Source organism: Ostrinia furnacalis, unplaced genomic scaffold (assembly GCF_004193835.3).
Source record: "Ostrinia furnacalis isolate ACB-3 unplaced genomic scaffold, ASM419383v2 OfSCF6075, whole genome shotgun sequence".
NCBI classification, from domain to species: domain Eukaryota; kingdom Metazoa; phylum Arthropoda; class Insecta; order Lepidoptera; family Crambidae; genus Ostrinia; species Ostrinia furnacalis.
In genome coordinates, this window is record NW_021136314.1 from 483483 (window position 1) to 511343 (window position 27861).

Here is a 27861-nt window from a genome sequence, read left to right on the forward strand (position 1 = left end):
CCCATCGCTTGCCGCGCCACTAGTTCACCATAGAGCGTCGCGCGCGCCGGTGGTCGAGACAACCACAGTTGCCCGGCTGACAACCGCCGAAAACTAGACGAAGCTGCGTATTAACGAACAACACCGCGAAAATGTTTTCTGTGGTGTGAAAATCAATAGCAACCTTTCGGACAGTGTGTCAAGGACGCCGCACGAAAATGTCAGTATGGTTTTAATGTTTAATAATGTTTATACCGTTTCATCGCTAAGCACACACACAGTNGTTATAGAATTACGAAACACACAGTTCCATGGAAGATGCGTTAAACACCTACGCGGGTACAGCCTTCGGAACTTTCTCTTTCCCAACAAAAAGTTAACTCTTGTGTAACAGGTTAGGCCCGGTCACAGCGGCCGGGTTTTAGATACTATGCTACTAGCTTGTGGAGGTTTTTCTTTTCAATTGGCTTGAATTGGACACACAGATAATAATAATAATTGCTGTGCGTGTTATTGGAACATTCGGCACAGTGTAGTATCGTAGATATTCACTGGATCTTGTATTTGTTTTAAATAGTTCTAGACGTGATACAAACCTTTTAAACTGGAGAACTTCACGTTATACAGTATGTTGTTGTCGAGACTCGGTGATTATCATGTTCAAAAATCATATAATTTAAATTAAAATAAATAATGACTAAAGTATTTAGGCTGCTAGAACGTAACGGCTTTGTAGGTAATTCGAATATAATAATTTACTTGTTTGGATAATAATTATGTCAGCATATAAAAATGTCTGAAACAACTTTTCGTTGGATTGTTGCTAAGCGTAGGTAATCGGTGTGTACCGACTGTCGTACAGTTCTAAGTGCCGTTTTCCTGTGGCACGCGTGCGAATCTGCCCCCCTAAACAAGTGGCACTTTTTGATTGAATCGAAAATCCATCAAAACATTATACAATATAGGGCTTTTCGAACATCTTTCGACTGGTTTGCGATTTTAAAGTGCACTTTGTCTAGACCCACTGATCCGCATGCGGGTTGCCCGCATTACATTATTTCATAGGTACCTACATGTTTTTCATATTAAGCGGGCTACACGCACACGGAAGATCCGCATGCGTGTGTAAATCTGCAAGACAGCAAAAAGGCACTAATTGTATGTTTAAAACGAGTAAACTTGGCATCAACAGTCCTAATGTTGAAAATTCTTTCATAAACAGAAATGTTTTCGTTTTGAGCTTTATTTCTACATGCAACTTGAGTTTAAATTCTTTCGACAGGTATATTTGTGATAAATCATAAAGGTAAAATTAGTAGAGTATACAATCACTTCTCAATTCATTGTCGCTGATGACCTAATTCCTACTGAATCATTTCAAATGGACTTGTATTATATTGTCTTTATAATACAAGTTAAGGAAAACCGTAATGATGTAATTACAATGATCGTCAAACAAACAAATCGCGCAAATTAACATATTGTAAATAAAAGGTCTGATTGCTTATCTAATCCTAAATTTGATATTTATAATAACATAATTTATTTAATGTGTGTAAATAAAAATTATATAGATTTTTAAAAGTAATTTATTTATATTCGATACATTTGTCAGACGTCACAGTATGATTAAAAGGTTGTTTAACAGATTTTTCCCGCGAATTTGCATACTCGGATTTAAAAATGCAAATTACTATGATTAATCATAGAAGAAATTAATTAAAATTCCACTTATACATTTTTATCAAACTCTTAAATGAATCAAAAAATATATTTCACATAACAGCAGAATCTATAGCTTATGGATCTGGCATCTTCTTGTTTACTAGCTTTAGCTCGCGGTTTCATCTGCCTGTATTTCAGTTTGCTTACACAGAAAGTTACTGAGAAATTGAAAAATTTTACCACATAATTATTAATAACAGTAATTCAGTTAGGAGTTATACAGCCACAAATTCACTCCTTAATTCATTCAATAACAGATCCATTTACAAAGTGACTCAGGTGACATTGTTATTAAAAACAAGAGCTACAGGGTGTGAGGGATCGATCGGTCAACAACAACAGCTACAATAACAACAACAACACAATTAAGCACATGTCATGATGTCGTGTCCTGCGTGCCCAAACAACTGCACGCAGGAAGATTTTATTAAGGCTGTCAACGCCACTCTTGTTGAGGAGTTTTGGGCTGACACTGTGTAGGTTTATTGTCGACACCACACGACAAGATCACAATAAATTAAGCCATGTCTTAGATGCTAACCTAAAAAAATTATTCCAGTTTAGGTTGAGTTGAATAGAAATCCAATTGAACAAGGAAAATTTGTTAGGGAAACCTCTTTTATTAAATTTAATTTGTATATCAGAAAATCGTATGAAAAATTCCCGGCATTTTAATGAAAACCACAATAGGTAGTTGCAGTTATTAATTAACTAAATAATATGATTTTAATTAATAAAATCGGGGTAACTGATAGCTCTTTGAAATGGAATCAACAAGTGTAAAAAAATAAGACAAATGAAGTCCGATTCGGTTTTTGCTGGCATGACTGTACAATATAGAATAACAGCATAACAACAAATGGTTAAGAACGACATTGAATTAACATTGACATTAAAATTACGAAAAAGTTTTCCATGCTTTGATATAAATCGCTACGCCGCGCTGCTCTGCCTAATCTTCTGTTTGTCTTAATTTTTTTTATGGTTTTGATGTTGTTTTAATAATGATTTTAGATCATCCGCACACAAATCAAAATTATTGCTTAACGTCTGGGCTTTGGTCACCATATACCACATAATTTAATCTGGTAATGGTTTCCTTAAACACTTTCCGTTTCACTTTCAGAAGTGAAAGTGTGAAATAGTGAAAATATTCATACATACCTACTTAGAAATTATGTGCTTAATTTTAGTCTAGACTGTAGGTACAGCCGACAGCATATTAACATTTTTGTTGCAATTTCACGCCTTTACAGCGACATAAGTTGTTAGTGTTTACCTTGATATGCCGCTATTCGGATACAATAATAATATAGAAAATGTAAGAGTTTAGCTTTTTCAAAAACTCCAATGGTATTGTCAAATCACGCTTCATGGATTTAGAATAAATCTAAAGAACGTTGACACACCAAAAGTCCTACAAAATCTATTTTATAATACAGAATACCTACTTGAAAACCGGCATGTTTTTTGCTTTGTTGACAGTGCCACTATAGTTGAGCGCGGATATTATTCAGCGTGCAAAATCTTTTTAGAGTCAGAGCCATAGCACACGATACGTTGCGACCGGTGTGCGACGGTCGAGCGGTGTCGCTGCGTCGTCTTACATAAAAATATCTCAGAATATCGGGTGGTGGGTGCGGCGCCGCGTCGTGCTATACGGTGAAATCTTTGCGGTGCGGCGCCGCGCCGCATTGCATCGTGTGCTTTAGCTCTTACCGACTCACTCCAGCGCGGATTTATTTTAACAAGTGACACACAATGAGAGCTGTCGTATTTTGAGCTAGCTGTTTACGAGCCGCAGCATTTTAAATGTTATGGACACTAAACTTAGACTAACCGTGACCCACACTTAGTTATTGTTTTGTAGGAAAATTTATATTTTCACTGTCGGTGACCTTGATATTTGAATATTTTATAATCATGTCTTGTTCCCAAACACACCAAAACCACAACACTGTGACTCGTTGGGGACAAAGCCCCATAAAGTCTAAAAATTCCCGGGCCTGGTGGGGGCCTAAAAAAGCACTGGGGCCGGGCGATCCCTAATCGTTATGACATTTTTGTTTACCTATATGTATTTCCAACAGGTCACAGTTCAGTTGCTAAATTTAACGCCTCCACTAGTTACATCAAGCATTACATTAACGGATTAATAAAGTAATCAAAGCTGAATTTCGTCGAATTGCTTTACTCAGAAAACGTTCACTTCGAATTATCATTACAAGTATATTATACCGAATTATTATACTGTATGTTAATTACGAGTACCATAATTAAGTTTGCTTTCATTTAAATAGGACAGTTTTCCACTATTTAAATAGGACTCATTTTCTTGTAAGAATATCAACTCTTTGTTTAAAACTTTCGTTAAATCAGTAACAGAATAATTTATCTGGGGGCACGGCAGTGCCCCCGCCAAGTCGAGCGCGAAGCAAACACTGCCGTACCATCCTTTACTGGNTTTTCCGTCTTCGTTACATTTTCTTTTTCTCTGTTATTGCAATCATTCTGTCTGAGCGATATTCAGTACCATTTTCATAATAATAATTCTGGCGGTCTTCGAGGCCAGTGTCATAAATCAATCTTCTTTCAGTACCTAAGTCCTGAGGTACTTTCTTCTTTAGTCTACGAACGAATACTTGAAAATATATCGTCCACAAATAAACTGTTATGTAGCTCCAGTTTTCATTATGATATGTTTANTAGTTTTTTACAGAATGTTTTTAGTGGGATAGTTATTTCTTTATTCATATTTCACTCGTCTTTTACACAATAACTATAAACCTTTACGTGAGTTACCTTACCTACCTACCTAATATAGGTAGGTAGGTACCTACCTTGGTTTTTCCAAGTTTAGCTTTTAAGTGTGATGAAGCTTTATTATAGGCACGTACCATTATAGCAATGACGTCATGCCTCGATTCATGCGATGACATAAAACTGCAAGTACTCACATTTCATGACACACCTGGAGAACAGCCTTGAGTTTTGTTTAATCTGTGCTTATTTGACGCTCATAATGTAGCTAGATATCAGTTTATAGCCGTTTGATGACTCGATCGCAAATCAATGCAGATGAAGTAATAAGGAAAGGAAAACATTTAACTTATAGCAACTCCATGGAGATCTATTGCCAATTTTTAAGACTCGTAAAAGCCGTCCATTGAAAGGTAAACTAACAAAAAGTGGTCTTAAAACATTTTTATTCAATGAATTGACTGGATTACGTTTCCAGTATTACCAACTTAAATTCTATTTCTCGTTGTTCAAAACACGATGTTTTGTTTACATGAGCAAACACGTTACAAAACATTTGAAAATTCGTCACATTTAAGCCCCTTTTGGAGAAAGTTTAGAATATTACACGTGTTTATACTTATTTAGCCGGAAACAAAATGTTGCCACTTTCTATTTATCCGCCAACCTTGAGACCGCCTACGTTGTAAGTTTATTAACTTGTAATTATGTTTAATGAATGAAACGCCATTTAAAGAACATTTCGGATGTTCTATTTATAGCTGACATGATGTCAATAAATTGTGAGTCAGTATGTTTTTGTACCTGAAACTAGATTTAAGTTTTTAAAATAAACGCTAGATCTGCTCGTTTTGAACAAGTTATAAATGAACTTTTTTTTGTAATAAAAATATTCCTGGCCAATAAGAATATTACGTCAAAAGAAGAAGAAAAAGAAGATTAATTTGTTACTAGTTCCAAATCACGGAGTGAGCCAGTTTTACAAGTTTACGTTTAATTATTACCTAGGCCTATACTAAACCTTGGCATTCGCTTATAAATTAATCAAAATTACTGGTAAAGCTAACCCAATAGGCTATGAATTTAGATTGATATTACACTTAAGCACCTCCACTTTCAGTAATATATTATAGTTACGTTGAGTATTAATGAATGAATTTCACTAATAACATGCAATTATTACAGCTCTAAGATTTGTGCTAAGTTGAAGAATAAAAAAGACAGATGTGCCCGCGACATTGTTCACGTGAAAATCGTTTTCGACCATAATAATAATGACTAGTCAAGCAAGACCCTTTGTTTTAAATGGGAATGTATCCAACATAAGGGTCAAGCTTAACGTCAGAATCTCCGTGAAGAGACTTCTACCAAAAAATACTCCTCGCTAGCGAGATTTCTCAATTCACCTTGACCCGAGCAAGTTTAAAAATTAAGTCTATTTATAGTGTTTAGGTAATCGGTTTCACAACATAGACATAAGCACGCACAGATACAACTTTTTATTTCTCAGTTTATTTCAGTTTAAAATAATTTTCTCCGCGGTTTTGTATTTTTATCAAAGTCCATCCAGAAGCTTTAGGCTGGCCTATGTGATTAATTTAGTATATGTAATAGACGATTGAGTCATACAGTAATTAATTAGTTACGAGCATAATCATTGATTACATTTACCTATAGTAGGTATAACAGCCCCGTGGTTTGTTGTCGTTGACTCGACGCAAACAAAGAATCATCCGACCAGTGGAAAAAATCAGAGGTCTTTTTACATTTTCAGCTATTGAAACTACGTTAAAATGACACACAGAATTAATGGTTACCAGTTAAAATATTTTAGGTAGAGCCCATTGAATATTTATAACTTTTTCAAAAATCTTTTGTAAACACATTGGTTGCTTTGATTTTTAATTCATCGTATCTGAGAATAAGTTGTTAAGCTTGCTAAAAGCAACATGGCTATGTCAAATTATAAGCGACTAGCATGCTATTATGTGCAATTAGCATATCCACAGATCAGTGTTGATGATAGAATCGTTTATTTTCGACATCATGACGACATATTGTTACCAAATAATTTCGTTAACATTCACACATCTGTTTCTTAGCTAGACAATGTAATATTATGTTTTGGTTCGATGTCACTGTTCTGCTGGTTCAATTTCAGATTTACATGAACTAGGGCTCGTTAGATTAAATGACTGATAATAATGTTTTTTTTTTTCGATTGCCAATAGAAAGAAGCCTACGATTGTGTCGATTCTAAAGTAAGCTGTAGATAACCTACTATTTTGGATTAAAACTTAAAAATCTAAAAGCAACTCGCTGTATTTTGGCGCCACTTTAAATTCCTGAATGCCGATGCACTAGGCAATTTTATAAATGAACTGTTGACGAATTCTTATAGAAATATTCCACGTAGTAAATATAACCTCGGTGGCCTTGCATGACATAACCGAATGTACAATGATGTCACCGTTGCAGTGCTCACTGGCCCGTAGTACGAAACGATACTAAACTTGGTCTTATGCCGCCACTCGATAGAGACGATAGAGCATCACGCTAAACATTGGCATCGTATGTGATTGTAATAGAAGCTATATTGCAACAAAATAGTACATTTACAAGTGTAACTGTTTTGTTTTATAATGCAATTAAATTATTCTAGACCACTAATTTTCATGTGAATAATACTTGTAATGAAAACAAAAATTCGAAGTGGCTTCCAATTGTTTTTTTTTTGTGAAATAAAAATGTTACGTTATAACTTAGATTAATAAAACCTAGATAGATAGTCAGTGCACGAAAGGTGAGGCAGATTTTAGTAAGCCAGAATGGCTTACTCGTAAACGTCACATGAACTGTCAAAGTGAAAAATTGGTAAACACGTCCGACGACTTTTAATTAATTAAGACGGTTTGTGCTGTGAAAGGGTGTCTAAATACATCAGAAAAACTAAAGAAAGTGACCAGTGTTACATTTCATAAGTAAGTAGGTACTACGATTCGACGCGTATTTTGCTTGAATTTGGCTTTCAAAAATTAAATACGGGAATGATACCAGTAACAAGAAAATTTATTTCCCAATTGTTCGCCGTACAAATACACTTCCTTTTTTATGAAATCGAGACTTTTGTCGATTTATCTTATTGTAATTAGGTAGGTACTTTGAATTCAATAAATAAGTAAGTACATGATGCGTTTTGTTTTTGTTAGTTATAAAATAATTAAAAACGTATTAAAAATTTCCCTACTTTCGGGAAAATCGCCTTCACTGTCTACACTCCCCAACAAAATTGACACTAATGACATAAGATTTTTGCCTCACTCTTGACGAAGCGTTTGTATGAAGACTGTCCATCTAGGTTTTATTAATCTAAGCGTTATAACGACTGGTAGGTAAACAAAGGCTTCCCCAGAAGCTTACAGCAGACAAGCGTTAGTTCATTAGTGACAGCTAACGAAAATGTCAACAACATCGCATCGATATTAGAAAATGATCAGTGTGACAAGACAAGTAACCACTGGCAAATTAGTCAGTCGCTCGTCTGTAAGCTCTTGTAGCATTTTATCCAATTCATCAGGTGGTTACTTTAACATTTTGCTGTCCAAATAAAAGTCTAAGAAAAAAATGTCTTTATTTGTAAGCTATCTTTAGTACTTACAAATCTGTGTGCTTTTATTCAAACCTTTATTAACCTCTACGCATTAAAAACACAACTTTCCAGCAGTAACACAGTTCCTAGTATTATGGAGAGAATATTCAGGCAGGCGTCTATCTCCGTTCTGTTTTAACTTATAACTCTTTCCTGGTATTATCATTATTTATAAAAATTGTGCCCAGAAGCCATGCCAGAAGGAAGCTGTAAAAGGCAGTCATTTAAAAAAAATCGTTTAGGTATTACGAAACACCACCGTTTGGGCTCAAGTACTTCTTAATAGGACCATTTCTAGGAATATAAGGGGAAATCCTGGGATAGGGTAAAATGTATTAATAATTATTTGTCAAGTGTTCGTAACTATTTCATTATGAATATTATTTCACAGAATTTAATCCTATAAGCGACACTATTGAATTCTGTAATGAAACATAGTGTGTTTATAATATAATTTCAATAATTCCGGTAGAATATTTATTTTTAAAAAATCCAGAGATTTCATTTTAGTTTCTACCAAAAACGACTCCGAGTTCTCCGATTATTACTATTTCATAAATTTAAACTACCCAAGTACTTTCATGCTTGACCGATACACTTTTGAAAATTCATCTTGTAAGTATATGGAAATCGAAACCTGGCATTAAATCATTTTCTTTCCACATTTTGCCTGCAACCGTTCAAGTTCATAAAAAAATCATACGGAGAATCGTCGAGGCACTGTTTACTTTTGCTATCTGTGAGATTATGAAACCAAAGGATATGGAATAATATAGTATGTACCTGTATAATGAATATAAACCAGATAAATGAGTTTACTTTGAACGTTNAGGTGCATAATTTGCGTTATCTATGCATATTATTACCTCATAAAACATACGGATTAAAGACTTGGAGTTACTAAGACAAGTTTGGGAGGTTTTGCTAAATCACATTAGTCTAGATAGATACAAGACGTGGGTAACGTGGGTAAAATTCTGTCGGTTTAAAAAAATGAACAACAATAGGTCAATCAAAATCCTGTAAGTAACCTTCTTATCTACTTTGTGCTGGTGTTTTAGGTTTACGTATTTACAAAACTTTATTTAATCATTGATGTAAGAACAGTTTATAAACTAAGTACCTAATATTGAAATATTTCTTGAGTCCCTAAGAGTAGGTACTTAAGTAAGAAATATATTAAGACTACTTATAGGCCAGTAGAATTAAACACAAAAATTGATTAAATCGGAAATAATTCCTACAAAAGATTTTTTTGCTTTAATGGCTTCATTGGTTGCCCATTAAGACTCTCCTAAGTTTTCGACTTCGACGGAGTTGTGCTTAAGTGGTGGGGGCCCCCGAAAGCGGCGTTTTTTCGGTTTTCCGGTTATACCGCGTAAAGGACTTACCCTATCGAAAAGTGGTCTTCATAACGGTTAAAGGGCACTTAATCCTGCATTGATTAAGACCAAATTCATTTCTTTTGGACAAACCGTTCTCGCGCTAAAGTTCGGCAAAGTAGAAAATATACGTATAATTAATGACCCTCTCCACGTCCAATGGCTTGTTACCCACATGCTTCCAAGCCTTGTAAAGGGTCGCCTTAACCAGTGTAACCCTAACAAGGCTCACGAGTTTGATTCGCTTATCCTTGTTCGTCCCAGCCGTTCCTTAACTGCGGTTGCTGCACCTCTTCCTGACACTCTCCTGAACGACTCTGTGTTACCTAATGTGGCTGCCTCTCTTCCTTGTACCCTCCTGTACGATTGCATTGCTTAGCTATATGCCTGGTCCAAGGTTCGACGCCACAAAATCAACTTTGTACGCGTGAAAATAGTTTAAATACTATTTTCCGTGCTTGCAACATTTTTCTTTACTGCTTCGCCTCTATTAGTCGTAGAGTGATTGTATATATCCTATAGCCTTCCTCAATGTATGAGCTATTCAACACAAAAATAATGATTTCAATCAAACTAGTAATTCTTAAGATTAGCGCGTTCAAACAAACAAACAAAAAACTCTTCAGCGTTTTAATATGAACTTGTTGTTGTTGATTTTTGGCGTCGAACCTTAGACCAGGCATACGGCTAGGCAACGTAGTCATGCAGGAGGATACAAGGAAGAGGGGCAGCCACAGTAGGTAACACAGAGTCGTTCAGGTGAGTGCCAGGAAGAGGTGCAGCAACCGCAGTTAAGGAACGGCTGGGACGAACAAGGATAAGCGAATCAAACTCGTGAGCCTTGTTAGGGTTACACTGGTTAAGGCGACCCTTTACAAGGCTTGGAAGCATGTGGGTAACAAGCCATTGGACGTGGAGAGGGTCATTAATTATACGTATATTTTCTACTTTGCCGAACTTTAGCGCGAGAACGGTTTGTCCAAAACATATGAATTTGGTCTTATTCAATGCAGGATTAAGTGCCCTTCAACCGTCATGAAGACCACTTTTTGATAGGGTAAGTCCTTTACGCGGTATAACCGGAAAACCGAAAAAATGCCCCTTTCGGGGGCCCCCACCACTTAAGCACAACTCCGTCGAAGTCGAAAACTTAGGAGAGTCTTAATGGGCAACCAATGAAGCCATTAAAACAATAAAATCTTTTGTAGGAATTATTTCCGATTTAAAAGCTAATTTTACTGGACTATTAGGTATTTAAGATATGACTTACATTAACAAATAGTTACCATGCCATTAAATATCTATTTATATTTTACCCAGCGTATAAAACTAATCAACTTCCTATTTGCATGTTGTCATGCAGGTGTTTTGTTATCTATTTATTGTATATGAGTCAATGATTAACATTAACTCACTTTCCTTTACCTCTACGATTATCTAAGGATGACTCCACAAAGTGATTAATTTTCAGAAATATCAGTATAACATGTCCAGACACTAATATATCACTGCTTAAAGAAGCGTAGGTACATTTGGTACTTTTAAGTTTCATTAATAAATTACTAACACATTATACATCACTATTTATTATTAGCATGCATCGTTGCTACGCAGTATTTAGATTTATAAATGCAGTTGTCCGTTCATCTTGGAAATATAACTATATTTTTTTACTATAGAGTTTCAGACCGAAAATACTCAGCAAAATAAAAATACATTCAAAATGCAGCCTTACTCTTATTAGGGTATTTACACAATATATCAATACCGATAGCGTATCCTAAAAACTACATTAATATCTTAGTTCGCCACAACAACTTAGTCACCCTGGGTTTGACCACCTGTGTCAACTTAAACTGATAATAACCCAACCTTATCATAACGCAACCATGGCCACTTACGATTTCATTTTAAAAGTTGTCGTCTAGAGGAAAAACACCTGTGTAGTTTAGAATTCATTCTCAGAAGCCTTTTTAGACTGAATTAATACTAAAATTAACCGAGCTCTACAGAAAATTGGGATTCTGTTTAGTTTTTTTAATCGTGGTAATTAATTATAAATATTTAAAAAAAACATTCGGAAAACTGCTCTTGAATACCTACAGGTAATAATTAGCAATTAAAATAATATCAGTATCCGCTACTCTAATAACACCACTTAAATTCATTATCTCGTAATAAATGAAATAAAATATTATTTTATAGCAATCAAGTAACAAAAAGTACGTGAATTGCAGTATTCTGGTACAAAGCATACCTGTTTGTGGTCCTAGTTTTTTATTATTATATTTTATATAACTTTGACTAACTAGATCATTTTGCCATAAAACCCGGTAACACGTTCCCAACGAAGTGAACTAGGTTCGTACTCAATACCTGTCATCTTGATAAATGATGGGGTTTGAAAAGCTTAGTTCGAACTACTGAATATTAATGATCAGTCAACATACATACAAGAGACTCTTATTAAAACGAACATTCGGTAAAAATATTCCTAAAATAAACGTTTAAAATCTCAAAATAAAGAAACTGTCTAGTTGCTTTTACTCTTTTAATACAGCCTTATATTAAAATTCATAATGCGTGGACTGGTGATATACTTTTGATGAATTTTCCGACTTAAACTTATTACGAGTACACACAACGCGTCTAAAACTTCTTGATGTGGGGACCCTGTTTGACAAAGCGTATTCCAAACTCAAACTGTACTATGAAATTAAACATAAATTAACGAATACGTAACAACATAACCATGTTTACTCCTTCAAAGTTACAACATTCCGAAAACAATAGAAAAACAATATTTGAAATTCTTTTGTTTTGTCCACAGAATGGCTCCAGCGCAGCAGGACGTTCCCATCTGTGGGGAGGCCCACCCTCAGATTAGATTAAGACTTAACGGCAGTGATAATAAGAGTGAAAATAAAGTGAATAGTGGTGATGATCCAGTACTCCGAAACGAAGACTTCGATATTAGTGAATATGAAGCGATGGAATTCAGGCCGAGGATAAAGTGGCCAGATCTCATAGTACAAGTAGCGTTGCATTTAGTGTCATTATATGGACTTTATCTGGTTCTAAGTTTCCAAGTGAAATTCTTCACAGTATTATTTGGTAAGTGTTTTTAAACCATTATTTTAATGAGTATAAAAGTCTAAAAGTTTATCTTATTTTGTCATTACTTCGGAGCAAGTATTTTTTAAATCCAGGTTTAATTCCTGGCTAACATTTCGTTTCGGATTTTCCTTTCAAAAACATTGTCCAGCAGACGAGTTTAATTTTAGATTAATTGTATTAATTTAGGATCCCAGACGTATGAGACAACCAGTAAATTAATTATGATGAGAAGGCCTAAAAGCCTAGCCTAAATAACTCGTTAGCAAGTTTCGAGTAATGATGAAAGTTAGCTCTACCTCCCTAAGCACTAGACGCTTTGACTTCGACTATCTTAACTACCTTACTAAAACGATTAGTAAGAAGTTTCTTCTAGCTTATTAAATTTAAGTAGTGTATTTTATTCGTTTTCTCAAAGGCTGAGTTTTGTCAAATATGTTACGTTCTGTTTATCTCAAAAGCATCAATCGATACGTTAATTTTATGTAACCTTGTTTTGAGGGTATTTTTTTGTAAAATTTAAACAACAACTAAGAAAACTACAGTACGATATTCTTTGTTAGGTATATAATTTATTCACATAATATACTAAAGTTATGCCTAGCTGATTTTAAGTGTAAAAGCACGAACAATATTATTGCTAGTTGACACTTAGACACGTCGCTAATCGTGATCCATAACTAATTTACAATAAATCTACAGTTATATATAGTTCACTACTACGATAAATCTACAGTTTTGGCGTAACTCGATAACTTTGCGATCACGAATTAGAATAGATATCGAATTTTCTGTCATCCACAGACCTGGTCTACGACCTAAACCAACAGTGAGAATTGTTGAGTCCCACCCACACACTTTTCTATATTGTTGGTTCGTAAGTAAACTTCCAAATAATTGACAACTCAATCTTATTAGGTTTGGGTATTATTTCTGTAAAGTTGTTAACAGACCACGTTATTAACAGACTCAATTATGTAAAAGACTGCAGATAGCTTTAAATGGCTAATCCTAATAAGCTATCTTAGATACTATTAGGTAGGTAGGTATTATTAGATTTTCAGCCAGCGTGTCTCTTTTTCCTTGGTTCGTGTATTTTGCAGATTTAGCCAGTGTCAAATTAACGTTTCAAATAGTATGTTCAGCTCAACGAAATTCCTTGAAAATAAAACTTGCCTCGCATGACGCTTCATTCTTCCGCCAAAAAGTCCCTATCTATACATAATTTATTTCAAATGGTAACGAATAAGACTGGCTTTAAGAAAAAAGACTCAAATGTCAATGTCCGAGTCTAACTAAAGCAACGAAACTCCTTGGTCGCGCTTCTGGCCGCTTAAACTTTTCTTTTTCTTCTGCCCGATTTCGACTGTCAGTTGTTTTCATTGTGGGATTTTTCGCGCTCATTTTCACAACATAAATTTTATTAATGGTGGTCTGTAAAGTATGCACTTTTTCGGATTCTTTCCAAAAGTATCATAATTAGTAACTATAATTAATAATTCTCTGTAAGTTTAAATAACATTAGCGCGTTGCATCAATATTTGTCAATTTAAATTTTTATAGCTTAAAATTGCTGTGTTTTAAATAGTGCCCCGTTTGTAGGTTTGATCTCATACCTAGTCCTAATATCATCAGTTCTTTTGTCTAGTTAAATTTTGTCAAATTTTCCAGCATTTGCCACAATATACACGTCGGGCTTCGGCATCACGGCAGGCGTGCATCGGCTGTGGTCGCACCGCGCGTATCGTGCGCGGACGCCGCTACGGGCCCTACTTGCTATCCTTTTCACTATTACAGGACAAGTAAGTGACAAAATGAGTTATTAATTTAATACCGTAATTACCCTTTATTTTCTTAGTTAATATTTAGAATGTCTAGTTTCCGTAATACAAATTTAAATGAGCCATTCGCAAAAATGGTCTACGTATGTAGATAGGCTCTTTATGTATTTGTGGATATGATTATAACTTCTAGTAAGTTGAAAAGCAAGTGTCAAATTATAATAATTTATTATGACATCATCTAGCATCGACTGTTTAATCCCCGACGGCAAATAAATTTAAGCTGTCATAGACATGATGACGCAAATCCAATTTATATTGTTTAGCATAAAATAATTTCTTCATCAGAGGAACCGTTCGTACCCAAAGCTAAGAGACCAATATTGTTAGCACTTGGCCTTGGATAGGCGTTTCTATAGTCAATAATAGAAATTGATTGAGACCCTTACTCACAAGATTTTTTTCTAGCATTATTTGCATTATAAATATTATAACTCCTTAAGTTAATTTTATTAAAATTGGGACTTTCCATGTTAGTAAACAATGCTTGACCATTGAACACGTGACTGACTCATTTCGTCATTTTAACAACATACAATATCCTACTCGTAATTCTACTTCTGATTAAGGGTTTTCCCCAATGGTTCACTTTTGTGGTTTGCACGCGTCCGAATGCTCCATATGACCTGATAAAAACTTTCTCTTTTGCTCCAACAATTTTATCAAAACATATGATTGAGTAGGTACCTACTTCGTTGTTCAAAAATTCAATGTATTTTTTTTCATGTTTGTTCAGTTCATCATTTATTTTACATACAAAATCATTGTTATTTTACACGCAAAATACTTATTATTATCTAATACGCCTCATTAATTGAACCAAGATTTTACTTGTTATTTGGATTGTATTTTCTACAAGCATCAAATGTCAGAGAAATGTTTGATAGCGTTTCAATTGATACTTTAAACCTTTTGAAAAGAAACCGTTATTAAATCTAGGTAAGATTGCCTCTCCAACATCTTTGACTATCAGATTTTCGCATTGTTTCGATCAGTATAGTACACAGCTATTGGAAACAATAATTGAAACTAGTAAATAAATTCCACTACTACAATAGGCTATTAACTCAAACCATGTATAATACAATTTTCTATTGTCGTTCTTACAACTCGTTTATTGTAAAGAACTCTAGCTGCAGTAAATAACGCAATAAAACTACCACATAATTTAGATAACAAATGGCACTTCACAGTTTAATGCATGTCTTAATCTGTTAGAATCCGATTTCAATATCCTAACCATTCTAAAATACATTTAAAGTAACAAAATAAGGAAAGAATTGGGAAACAAGTGGATCGATTTCTATTATTGTCTAGCTAAGCTTGCCGCCGTATCCAGAGGAGAAAAGTGTAGGTGTACACACGCAGTTCTTAAGAAGTCATGTTCTAAAAAACTATTTCGGGGAAATACTTAAGTACCTGTACTAAAAAATACACTCGAATTGAGAATCTCCTTTTTTTGAAGTCGGTTATAAGTAGCAGTCCTGTATCCGTTTTTCACTCGCTGTGAATTGCATTCATTATTCTGAAATATGTGTGCCTCCTCCAGGCATCTCAAAGCTTAAGTAAAGTTATGAAAACGATTTATTCTTACCTCTCCTCCTAAACCCCTAACGTGTTTAATCAGTTTTAGGAGCGCGAATTAAATAAGAAAGGGTAGGAAAAGTCCAATTCCCATGCCGTACAAATGAACGAAAATTACCAAAGTGTCGCGGACACTTCTTCCGACAGTAAAACATTTTAGTTAACATTTTTTGTCCAAGTTTTGTGGATATAATAAAGGGTTCCAAAAATAAAGGGTTTCTAGAGAGAGTTCCATAACTGAAACGAGGTCTCTCAAGAAACCTCAATGGTGCGCAGTGTGTTATAGAGAGCGCTATGAAATTAATGCTCAGTCTCTTTACGTCAATACCCTATGTATATTCAATGGTCAATACCCTATGAATCATTAGCCAAATGATCCCAGAATGTATTAAAGATTCCACGAAAATTACATCAAAATCTATAAGACTGAGGATCAGAACCAATTATAAAGAGACTAAACGTTTTTGTAAAAACACACGAATGCCGCATTAAAGTAATTACGCTTGTGCACGATTCACTGACCAGTAACCTTTCAGTAAGTATCGCGTGAATTCCTTTAATGATGCCTTTAAAATTAAACTGAAATCATTAATAAATTGTAGTTTTTAAAAGTGAATAATTTTGTGTCTATCTCCATTTTATTTGTGTAAGTAGCTATCCTCAATTTTGAATAAATGAAGCTTGAATCAACCGAGAAGATACCATGTTTCATACTTATCTATAAGTAGTGCACGACGCGACAATCACATTGTTTCTATCATTATCACGCCACGCCAAAGCCTTATTATCATTCATATTGTAAATAAAAATTATCCGGTAATCTAATACATTTGTCCATTAATGAAAGTAATTACTACCGATCGCGTGTTTGCACCTCGTGTGCCCTGTATTGGTTCAATTAAGTATTCAGCCACCACGCCCCGCCTAGAAAGCGTAGTCACAGAATACTTAATGGTACTAGCTTAATAGTGCGGCTAACTAGGGCACTACTGTTCCCATGACATTACAATAAAAGAAAAATGGGAAATGCTTTATGAAAATTTTATGACACCTTAATTCCAGCCAAAATACTGTCGCATAAATTTACTTTCACGTAGGTATATTCTATGTATTTCACAGAAAAGGGAACATGCTTTAAATACTAAATTACCTAAGGGTAATTGATTCTGTAAAATGTACTTCGATCAGTGGATTTCAGGCTCATTCTGTATTAATCAAATCCCAAATTGGGAAAGTGAGTGTCCTTATCATATTTCAAAGATCAAACTTTTTAAACAACCAAAAAAAAAAACATTTTTTAATTAAATCTAAATTCGTGGAAATTAATCAAGCTAGCAGAGGGCTGGTAAATTGATGAAGCCATTTAAAAAGTATTAAAGCAACCAATATTAAATGGTTTCTCTGATTATTCCAGTTACAAGACTGGCACTAAAAACTAAGTTATTAAATCTTCAATTTTCAAGGAAAATTATTTTTAGTCATTAATAATCTTATTGTAAAATGATTCACGCTTTAAATAAATTGATAAAAAAAATACATGGCGACTCTACTTTATTTGTCGAAACAAAATGTAGACAGACGATGCAAACTCCCATTATTAAATGCAAACGCATGTCATAAAGTTTATTGTTTGGACTCTGATGGTCGTGAATCGAACCGGTAAGATACAATATAATTAAATTTTATAGATTTAATAACAAATTATACATATATTGACTAAAATTATCATTTCAAAATTACATAAATAAATTACCGCTGCGTATGCAAATCAATATTTAATTTCCAGCCACAGTCTCAAAAGATGTCGCAACTCGCAACCAAATGTAGAGCCCGACCTCGTCCGGCAACTGGAGTCAATTGCCGCGTTAACCCCTCGCATGGTGACGGCCAACTGTAAACAGTATAGTTAGCTGTGAACTTGAAAACATGCACACAAATCTGTTGATGAAACTTTGTAAAAAAAAAAATTCTCACATTGTCATTGATCAGGTTCATTCTTCATCTTCATCCTTCTTTTCTCAACATCGCGTCGCACTAAGCTAAATTCGACAGTACCTACCCTTATAAAATGTTCTCTTTATTAAATAAGAGATTTAAAAAGTATGAATTCGTATATTTATAACTATTCAAACTGTATTCAACCGCTACGCAGAGAAAATAAAATCTTACCAATATCTACCTATAGATATTCTGTATCCACATTTTCATTTCAACATATCGCATCAGAAGGGTATGTTTACTATCACTCGATTGAAAAATACGCTTATTGAATATGTACGTAAATAAACCCCTTGATGTCCACTTATTTCCTTGGCTCTCCACCGACTCGATGTCGTGTATTTATCCAGTAAAGTTAGGTGACATCAAAAAGGGTTAACGGACCCTTATTAAAATTTAATAGACATTGAGAAAACTATGTAAGTATGTTGTTTAAATGCTAGATTAAAGTAGGTACGGATTAGCTTAGCATGCCAAATTCCATGATCATCATTGTAAGTTAAAACTTACGAGTTAGACAATACAAGCTACACAAACTACATACCTACTTATACTATCAGTGCAGTACTGATGTCGCTCCTAAGCCAAGGATTGACAACAGGACTTATTTTATAACAATGTTTTGAGACCCCCCTGGCCATACATACAATAATTATGTAGGAATCATGTAATACGATGAAAGTGTACGAAACGCTCTGCGCGTAAAAACTCCGAAAATTTTTCATTGTGGCCCGTATTATGTAACAACTCTCGAAACTCGATTCAATTTCAGTCATAGATTTCCCGTGTGACTGGTCTAATATGGAAATTTCACAAATGAAACAGAACTGAGTTTTGGGCCCCATTTTGTAATATGGACTTAGAATAAAATACATCGATTTATTGACCCCCTTTTCTTCGCAGAGGGACATCTACACATGGGCGCTAGACCACCGCGTGCACCACAAGTATTCCGAGACCGTGGCGGACCCCCACGACATCCGGCGAGGGTTCTGGTTCGCCCACGTGGGGTGGCTGGTGCTAACCCCCCACCCCGCTGTTGAGAACCGCCGGATAGCGCTGAAGGAGACCTCCCAGGATCTGATGGCAGATCCCGTTGTGAGACTGCAGAAAATGTAAGTGTTTTCTTGATTTATACGAGTAAGTAAGTGCAGTAGTAAGTAGAGATACTGTGGAAAAGTGGGTGTTTTAACAAAACGGGGAAGCTCTTGGCCAGCATCTTACTTGATGAAAAATGATGGTCAGGCCAAAAGTTCATTTTTCCTGTGGACATACCTACACATTTACAAATACCTTGAAAATTCCTTTGATTTCGATGAATTAAAATCCAATCCAATTTTGCTAACACTTTTGTACCAAGCCAGTAATATAATATGTGTAATCTAGTTATTGCCTATTTTTTTACTTGTATAAAAACCTTCCCTACTGTGGAAATAGTATGACTTTTACTGTCTGACTTTCGCGTCTTTCTTTTCATCCTAATACTAATATTAGTCTGAATAGTATAAAAATTGTAGCACAAAGTATTATAAGCCTTTTTTATCTGATTGACATTTTCTTACACAGGATTCTGGTAGCTAACATTATTAGCTTTCTCTACATGAAAAAGAAAATATATCATCATAAATCTTGTATTAAAATTCGTAGTGATACTGTTTTTCTTTGAATACTTGTCTCTAATATTTAAGAGATGATCTCTAAAACTGAAATCCTTATCACACTTTATGTAAGTTTTTTTGTTTTAAGTTATAAATAAACTAAAAGCATATAAAAAATACACCATTTTGTATTAAAGCGCAGTAGAGAGCTGCAGATGTTCATAATGTTTTACTATTATTAAATGATCGATCAATAAAACATTTGGTTATAAATAAACAGTGTTTTAGAAGACATTTTATTTCACAACGTGAAACGCGATTAAAAACTTAGGTAGATACATAAATCATGACATCGCAGGAATAGTCTAATATAATAAAATCTCGCAATAATTTGCAATAAAAGATCCCTGAAGTGAGAGCTTTGAACTGTGAACGTTCATTTTATATGACATAGACACACGCACAAAGACTTCGATTTCAATGTCTTCAGATCACAGAAAGCCTCGTATGAGGTAAGATGTCTCATATTGGATTTAGCTAAACATATTATCAGGCATGTAAAGATAAGACATTGTAATATACTTGCTTAAGCGAGCTGGAGGCCTAAAAAGTTTCTATTTTTTTCGGCAATAAGCTAGCTTCTTATATTTCGCCATTATTTAGGTACATTAGCTACGTCTATGTAGCTCTTAATAAGATCTTGAATTAAGATTTTGAATCTGAAAATTAGGCGTATAATTTAGGCGTTTTTACTGTACGATACTAACTAGATTGTCATACACAAATACCAAATAATTACACTATGATAAGAGCCGCACATACCTATTGTACATGAATTATACAGCAAAGGTTCTTTATTGCAGCTACATTACATCACACTCTGTCAACATGGTATAATAATTACTTAATGATCTGGAGCAGCAAAATCCAGATTACTTAATGATGATAACAATTTGACTATCATTAATATTTGAAGCGTAAGATGTGTCTAATCTATGTTCATTACTCGTTATAACCAACTATAAAACACCCTTAATAAAAAAGAATTCCCTGAATTTAAGGCATGTTCGGGAATTTTTTTTTACTGTGGAGTAAACTGTCTTTCCGCCCCATCGGTAATTGCGACATAATTTAGGACTCTATAGAAGACTTTTACATAGAAATAAAAGTTTCATATTATTTTTAAGGGGTACTCATCAAATTATATTCTTGTTTCAGATTCTTCATTCCAATGTTCGCATTACTCAACATAGCTTTACCAGTTTGGATCCCGTGGCACTTCTGGGAAGAGACCCTGGTGAACAGTTTCGTCATCAGCTTCGTACTCCGATTCACCATCACTCTGAACATCGCCTATTGCGTCAACAGCTTCGCCCATTTATGGGGAAACAAGCCGTATGACAGGTAACACAATTGCCATAATTCTTTGTGCCTTATCAGTAATAAACATAAATCTTCTTAGTTTTTACAGTCACCAGCAAATTAAACTATAAATTCTGTTGCATAATTGCTGCAATTAAAATGACGTAAGATGTAACAATGTTTAACTTGATATACTCATCGTCCGTACTTCTCGTATCGAAGCAAAAAAATACTTAGCCGTATAGTAAAACACTTTCTTAAAAATCAAATGAACCGAGTTGATTGAATCTCTTTTGTGGAATAAATGATTATTATGTTAATAATTTTGTGTGAATAAATCTTTAAATTAAAGTTACTTAAAGTATTAGGGCTATACTTCACCGGGACACCATGGCGGCGCAACCAGTCGCCGCTACCAACACACTACAGCTCTATATAGAGTTACTCACCTGGTACTGTCCGTTTGGTTGCGCAACCAATTTGGCGGCGCGCAACCAACTCGGACGCGTGCGCAGAATGTTACTGGTTGCGTCGCCACGCTGGTCGCGCCACCACTAATTTCTATAGCGCTGTACTGACTGACTTCACCATACCATTTATATGCATATGTTAACATGGGTTAGTGTCGGCTCATATACCCATTTACCTAACACCCTGTATATTTAGATTTAGAAACGATCTACCTAACTCGCTCCAATTGGTTTCGAGTTCCTCTATCGAACGAAGCATAACCATAGTTCTCTACTTCTCCGTACTAATTTCTATTGCTAAACTACTATTGCCCGAGAACTTTCGTGAACTCTCGTTACCTTCAAAATACCTAGGTCAATATTAGGTAATATCGACAGATCTTATATTAAATTCCGAAATCCGTTCAGTAATTAACTTCGAAATACTGATTCATGAATTCATAATACCTGTATTCATAAGTAAGGCCCAGAACACACGGTGAAACGCAACAGCAACGAAACTGCAACTTTCTGATGATTCTGATGAATGAAACTGAAACTGAAAGTTTCAAACTGGTAGCGTCATGTGTGGTCTTTCAAACTTAGATGCAACTCAAAAGTAACTAGCAGTTGCAGTTTCGTTGAAGTTGCGTTTCACCGTCTGTTCTGGGCCTAAATGTTTACATTATTTAGTTTTCGGTTGAAGTTGAACGTCGAGCCCGGGTTTGACGTCTATCTTAAGGCTGAGTTGCACCACCTAACTTTGACCGTACGAGTAACTATAACGATAACTGGCGTTTTTTGTATGGAGATTGACAGATTTTTGACGTTTGTCAAAGTTAAAGTAAGATGGTGCAACCCAGCCTAAGTCTTTTATCTTATTTCTAAAGCTTTTTACAACTACAAAAAAAATTCATTGGAAATTGATATTATGAAATGAACTTATTATTATTTTTACTTGATTGATACTGAAAAATATTTTGAAATGTAGGTATTAACGAAAATTGGGTTTCCTTCAAATCACCTAGACTTTAGTTAGCTAAGTATTAAAATTGGGAACCTATTTGAAGTTAGTATGTAATTTTAAACAAGTACCTATTCAACACGCGTGTAACTTTTATTAGTGAGGTGGCCCTAAGCTACTGTGACTACTTACAGGCCTGTTCATCTCCGCGAGTTTACATCGAAAACAAAACACGCACGATGGCCCACCTACAGGATACTATTCGACAAGGCCTCACATACGAGCGAACATTGACTCACGCACGCGTATTCTTGTGTATGATGGAAGAAAATAAAGAAAATGGTGTACCAAATACTGTGCAGTATTTAACTGCCTAAATAATAATAAAAACACAGAATGTACTTTTTTAAGTTGCCTCAAGACACTGAGAGGTAAATAAGTAGTTAATATTATTCATGCTAAATCATGTATTTCCTCCGCCATTTTCCGCAGTTTGGCACCTTACGTCACATCATTTTACCGAAGTCAGCCCTATAGCTTCGGCGCAGTGCCGATCACTGACGTTTGTCAACAAAATGGTGCTTGACTCTTGAGACAGGCTAAATTACACCATATTGTTAATGACATTGAGCATACATTTTTTTAAATACCTTCGCGAAGTAAAACTTCTGTACGTAGTACTTATTATTATTCTGTGCTATTACTACTATAGTGACGGAGTTTCTTGCACTGTTTCTTAATAGCACTGGTCCATATTTGTCCCGAAACAGTAGTAGGGTTGGTAACAGTGCTCTTTTAAAGCTAACTTAAAGAAAATAAGCTAATTTTTAATTTTTCTGATTCACCAGGTTCATCAAGTCAGTAGAGAACTCAGCCGTGAGCCTGGCAGCCCTGGGCGAGGGCTGGCACAACTACCACCACGTGTTCCCGTGGGACTACCGCACCTCAGAACTGGGCCGCATCAATATCTCAACCAACTTCATCGACGCCTTCGCCAAGATTGGATGGGCATACGATTGTAAGTACAGTTTATGATGATTAATATATTCGTTCATTCGTTCGTTTGAGCCAAATGACGTCCACTTTTGGACAAAGGCCTCCCCCAAGGATTCCCATAACTATCGGTCCTGCGCTGCCCGCTTCCAGGCTCTTCCCGCGACCTTCAACAGATCGTCGGTCCACCTAGTGGGGGGCCTGCCCACGCTACGTCTTCCGGCCTGTGGTCGCACTCGAGAACTTTCTTTTCCAACGGCCATCGTTTCTTTGAGCTATGTGTCCCGCCCACTGCCGCTTGATTTTAGCAATTCTGAGAGCTATATCGGTCGCTTTGGTTCTCCTGCGGATCTCCTCATTTCTCTATGTTAAAACCAAAACATTAACTGAAGATTGTTGGCGATTGTATTGTTCAGGAGTATTATTCTGATAGGTACCTACATCTTTGTAAAGTTAAGATCTCATTTGCAGTTGGCCATATTTTGGTCATTTATGAGAAGCTCGTTGAGGATCGAGTCAAATGAAAAAAAAAATATGTGAAACATAACTAATATACTGCCCAATTTTGTTCATATTTTTTTATCCCGCTCACGGGAGATAGCGAGATGCCTTGAGTAACAAGGACAGTAGAGCAGAAAATATTGAAATTGAGTTAAAGAGTAGAGAATCAATGAGAACCGACCGACGTTGTTATGGTTATTGCACAAGAAACACCTTAGAAGGTTTGATTCTAGTGTATTTACATACAAACGGAATAATAAGTACATACATTACTAAGAAGTTACGGTTAAATTTAATTGAAACTTAGTTGAGTTTGTATCGTGCTACATTTCCTCGATTAACACAGTTGTAGATCAAAGGACTACGTCATTATAGTATACTTATATAACGATTGTCAGTATCCATAGGCGAAAGTTTGTGAGTGTGTACCTATGTTTGTTACTTCTTCACTTCTAAACGGCCAGTGCAATTTTAATCTGGTGTGGAGTTAGCTGACACCCTGGATTAACATGTAGGCTACGTTTTACCGCTGGTAACACTGCGGGGCACAGCTAGTAATGTTTAATTACTTATTTAGGTAATCGTTGTGTGCAGCTAGACAGCTGTAACTGGTTCATGGATTTGAAACTGATTTGTAGGTATTCTATGAATTTAATCGACGAATTCATAATTCAAAAAGAAAAATATTAATTATAAAATTATCACTTCACGGGATTTATTGCAACAATATCCCGTGAAGTGATAATTTTATAGTAAAAATGCAACATAATAGTTTAAAATATTAAATATTAATTATTTGTAGCGTAAATCAAATGATAATATTTGACTATTACTTTCAGTAAAAGCCGCCACCTCTGCCATGATCATCAACCGAGCTGAGAAGACCGGCGATGGAACCTTCGGCGAGTCCGAGGAACCGGACCCTTTCCCTGAAGAATACGCACACTAAATTACTCTTCCTATTAATATGACGCTGGATATCGTCTATTATTTTTAATAAAGGAATCTTTTCAGTGTGTGAGAATATTACATAAAACTAAATTTTAAACGACGCGCTCACATCGATACTCGAATCTAACGCTCGTATTCACAAAAATTACTATGAGGTCTCACAGTATGAGACACACGAACGAACCAATCACAGAACTCTATTCAACACTGTGCGTTCGATTTGCTGCTTCACTTAAGCAAGCATCGTTTGTGGATACGGGCGTAACTGGTTGAGTGCATGCGCCTAACCCTTTATGCTACAGATATCTTGCCTGATATGGCGAAATTGGCTTCTATATTTGATAAACTTTACTAGCTTAGTTACTAAAATTATAAATTTATTACTATGGATCTAATTTTATCAAAATATTCTATTTTTGTAAAACTCTGACCACAACATGTTGATCGTGGGGTTAAGTTTATAAGTATAAAATATTTTTTTACCTAACAGTATTTCACCTCTGTCATACCTTCATCGAAAAGCACATTGCAATATGCATTTTAAATTCCCTATCAAGTCAAAGTTTGATGCATAATCGATCTTACGAGTATTAGATAATATCTTGGTGTTTAGATAATATATTATAAGATTAATTATGTACAAAACATTGGGATTCCCAACCAATTTTTCTATATTTTACTCAGGAAAATCACGGTCCAATATGTCGTCCAAATATCTAAACACGATAAAAATAATAGAGATATTAACTGTTATCTGAGAGATTTGTCTGCAAGTGACACGCTATTAACGAGTTTGGGCGGATAAATGATCCATTAGATGAGAAACGAGATAATTTATTTCGTCATACTTGTTACTTCTACTACGCCGAAGTACTATATTTACGCCGAAGTCTTTTAACTTTTCGCGATCACTTGTCAACGCCAATAACAATGAAAATAAGTCACAAGGTCATGTTGTAATATTCGGAAACAAGCCCCAAACTCGTTGCGGGAAATTGTAGGTTTCACTTATTTTCATACAAAGAACAGAACAGAAATATCCTCGAAAATTCTCTTTGTAGTGACTCACTCAACCTACTAATTTTCGGTCTTTAATGGGAAATCATGGCTTCTCTTCTTTTGTTGTTAAGTTAATTAAAGTTATTTTATTACGAAACAAGTTTTTAAGTTATAAGGAATTGAACACGGGTCAAAGTTGTACATATAACCTACGAGTACATGCTAAAAGTGTTTACTATGAGAGCCATAAAGCCTGGAGTGTCAATCGAAGTGTCCATAAAATCGTGCCACTGTCACAAGCCCTCCCGTCTGAACTGGACGATAAAAAATAACAACTTGTTAAGGCTTTGTTTTTACTCACTAATGAATAAACTGATAAAATGTTAATGCTGTTTTGCATATTTTCAGTTTCCAGACGTATTAAGTCTCCTGACTTAAGCATTTGTACACAATTATTAAACTATAAAATATGTTAAATTAGATAACCTATGTGATACGCAATGTTGGTGGCACCTAAAATAATAATTACAACGTGTAATTGAATGAACAAAATCTTCTGAAATTAATAGTAGGCACACACAATAGGTGCTATTGAGAGTACTAAAATTACTTTAATTAGACATTGGATAGTAATTATTTTTAAAATAAGTAATACTTTTGTATCTTGCCGTGTTTGAAAATAAAAAAGGAATATCATTTTTACTTCAAAGTTAAAATTAATGAGTTGTAGAGAACGAATCTTATACGAATGAAATTAAAAAGCATACTTATGTGTAATCTGTAAAAACAATACAAAATTATCATAAATATAATTATGTAGTTTTGTGATATCTGATACGTTATTTAATTGGCATGTTATAGAATTACACTGAATGCAATGCTTTTGTTTTCAGTGGAATGAAATTCCGAAACATTTAATGATGAAACTTTGATACAATAATAATCCCCGCAAGCTTTGAATTTCCTACCTCTGCTATTTTACGATGTTATGAAATTGTCTTAAACGAGTGTTAACCAGCTAATTATAATGTTAATATTATTGGGTATAATCGTAATGTGTAGTTTCTTATGATTTAAAATAGCAAAAACTACTTTAACATCAATAGAAAAAGTAACAGCAAAATCACGAAACGTCTCCCAAAATATCGCAAAATTAAACGCTGTAGGTACGAGATTATTATGTTAAATTTAAAAAAACAATTGCCATAATCTGCTCATGATTATGCATTTGCCATGTTTCTATGGGACCAAATTGTCAACTTTTCATAGACTTTGAATTGATGATGAATATCGATGTCTGTAACTTCTGCCACAAAACAGGGACGAGAGCACGTCAAGCTACTTAAAGAGTGAAATAATTGATAAATTATAAAATATCATTTGTGGATGCGATTTTGCAACTGAATGTCAAATCTGATGTGCTATCGACCGTACTTGCTACATAATACCTATGGTACTTCGTTCGGGAATCCAATTAGTTTCAATTATTGAAGTCTATACATATAAGCTTGAGGCATGTTTTTGAAGTATTAGAATTATGAAGTATAAGAACAGGCTTAAACTTTCTACGAATTGTTGAATGTCCGTCTGATATTGAGACTCATCGCATTAACCTGTCCCCCAATTTAAAATTGTTTGATTTAAAAGTGTTTAGTTCTCCGACACGTTTGGATGATACAAGATTAAAAACGCCAGGATTAAACACACGATTCCACATCATGCATGATGACAGCATGTAAGTCTAAAGATAGTAGAAGCACATTTTCCGGCCAACGAAAATACTTATCAGGAAATCGAACGATATGTAGGTAGGTATACGGTATAACACAGCGTGACGGATTTCAAGTTTTATTTGACAGGCGTAAATAGGGCGAAGAAAAGAGCGCTCTTTATGAAAGATCGAAAATTACTTTATCACGTCAAAATTACAATACAATCACATTTTAATCGAAATTAGGTCTATTCTGTAGTTAAAATTTTCCATTTTAATTTACAATTACGTAGTAGTACAA

General features: G+C 34.9%; 1 protein-coding gene across 2 annotated transcripts; it reads left to right on the forward strand.

The window, feature by feature from the left end:
* Window positions 1–27861, forward strand: LOC114361948 ((11Z)-hexadec-11-enoyl-CoA conjugase). 2 transcript variants are annotated; one of them, XM_028317176.1, is made up of 7 exons: window positions 1–199; window positions 12326–12609; window positions 14281–14411; window positions 18936–19147; window positions 20849–21034; window positions 23254–23423; window positions 24739–27861. In XM_028317176.1, the coding sequence occupies exons 2-7, from the start codon at window positions 12327–12329 to the stop codon at window positions 24846–24848; spliced, it is 1092 nt and encodes a 363-aa protein (XP_028172977.1). In that variant the 5' UTR covers window positions 1–199; window position 12326; the 3' UTR covers window positions 24849–27861. The 2 variants fall into 2 exon arrangements, with proteins under 2 accessions (XP_028172977.1, XP_028172978.1); XM_028317177.1 differs by lacking the exon at window positions 1–199 and adding an exon at window positions 11449–11600.

Coding starts and splice junctions, on each gene's coding strand:
- LOC114361948 (XM_028317176.1), top strand. CDS start 12,327: ATGGCTCCAGCGCAGCAGGACGTTCCCATCTGTGGGGAGGCCCACCCT. Junction 21,035..23,253: donor GGAAACAAGCCGTATGACAG/GTAACACAATTG, acceptor CTGATTCACCAG/GTTCATCAAGTCAGTAGAGA. Junction 23,424..24,738: donor GATTGGATGGGCATACGATT/GTAAGTACAGTT, acceptor TATTACTTTCAG/TAAAAGCCGCCACCTCTGCC.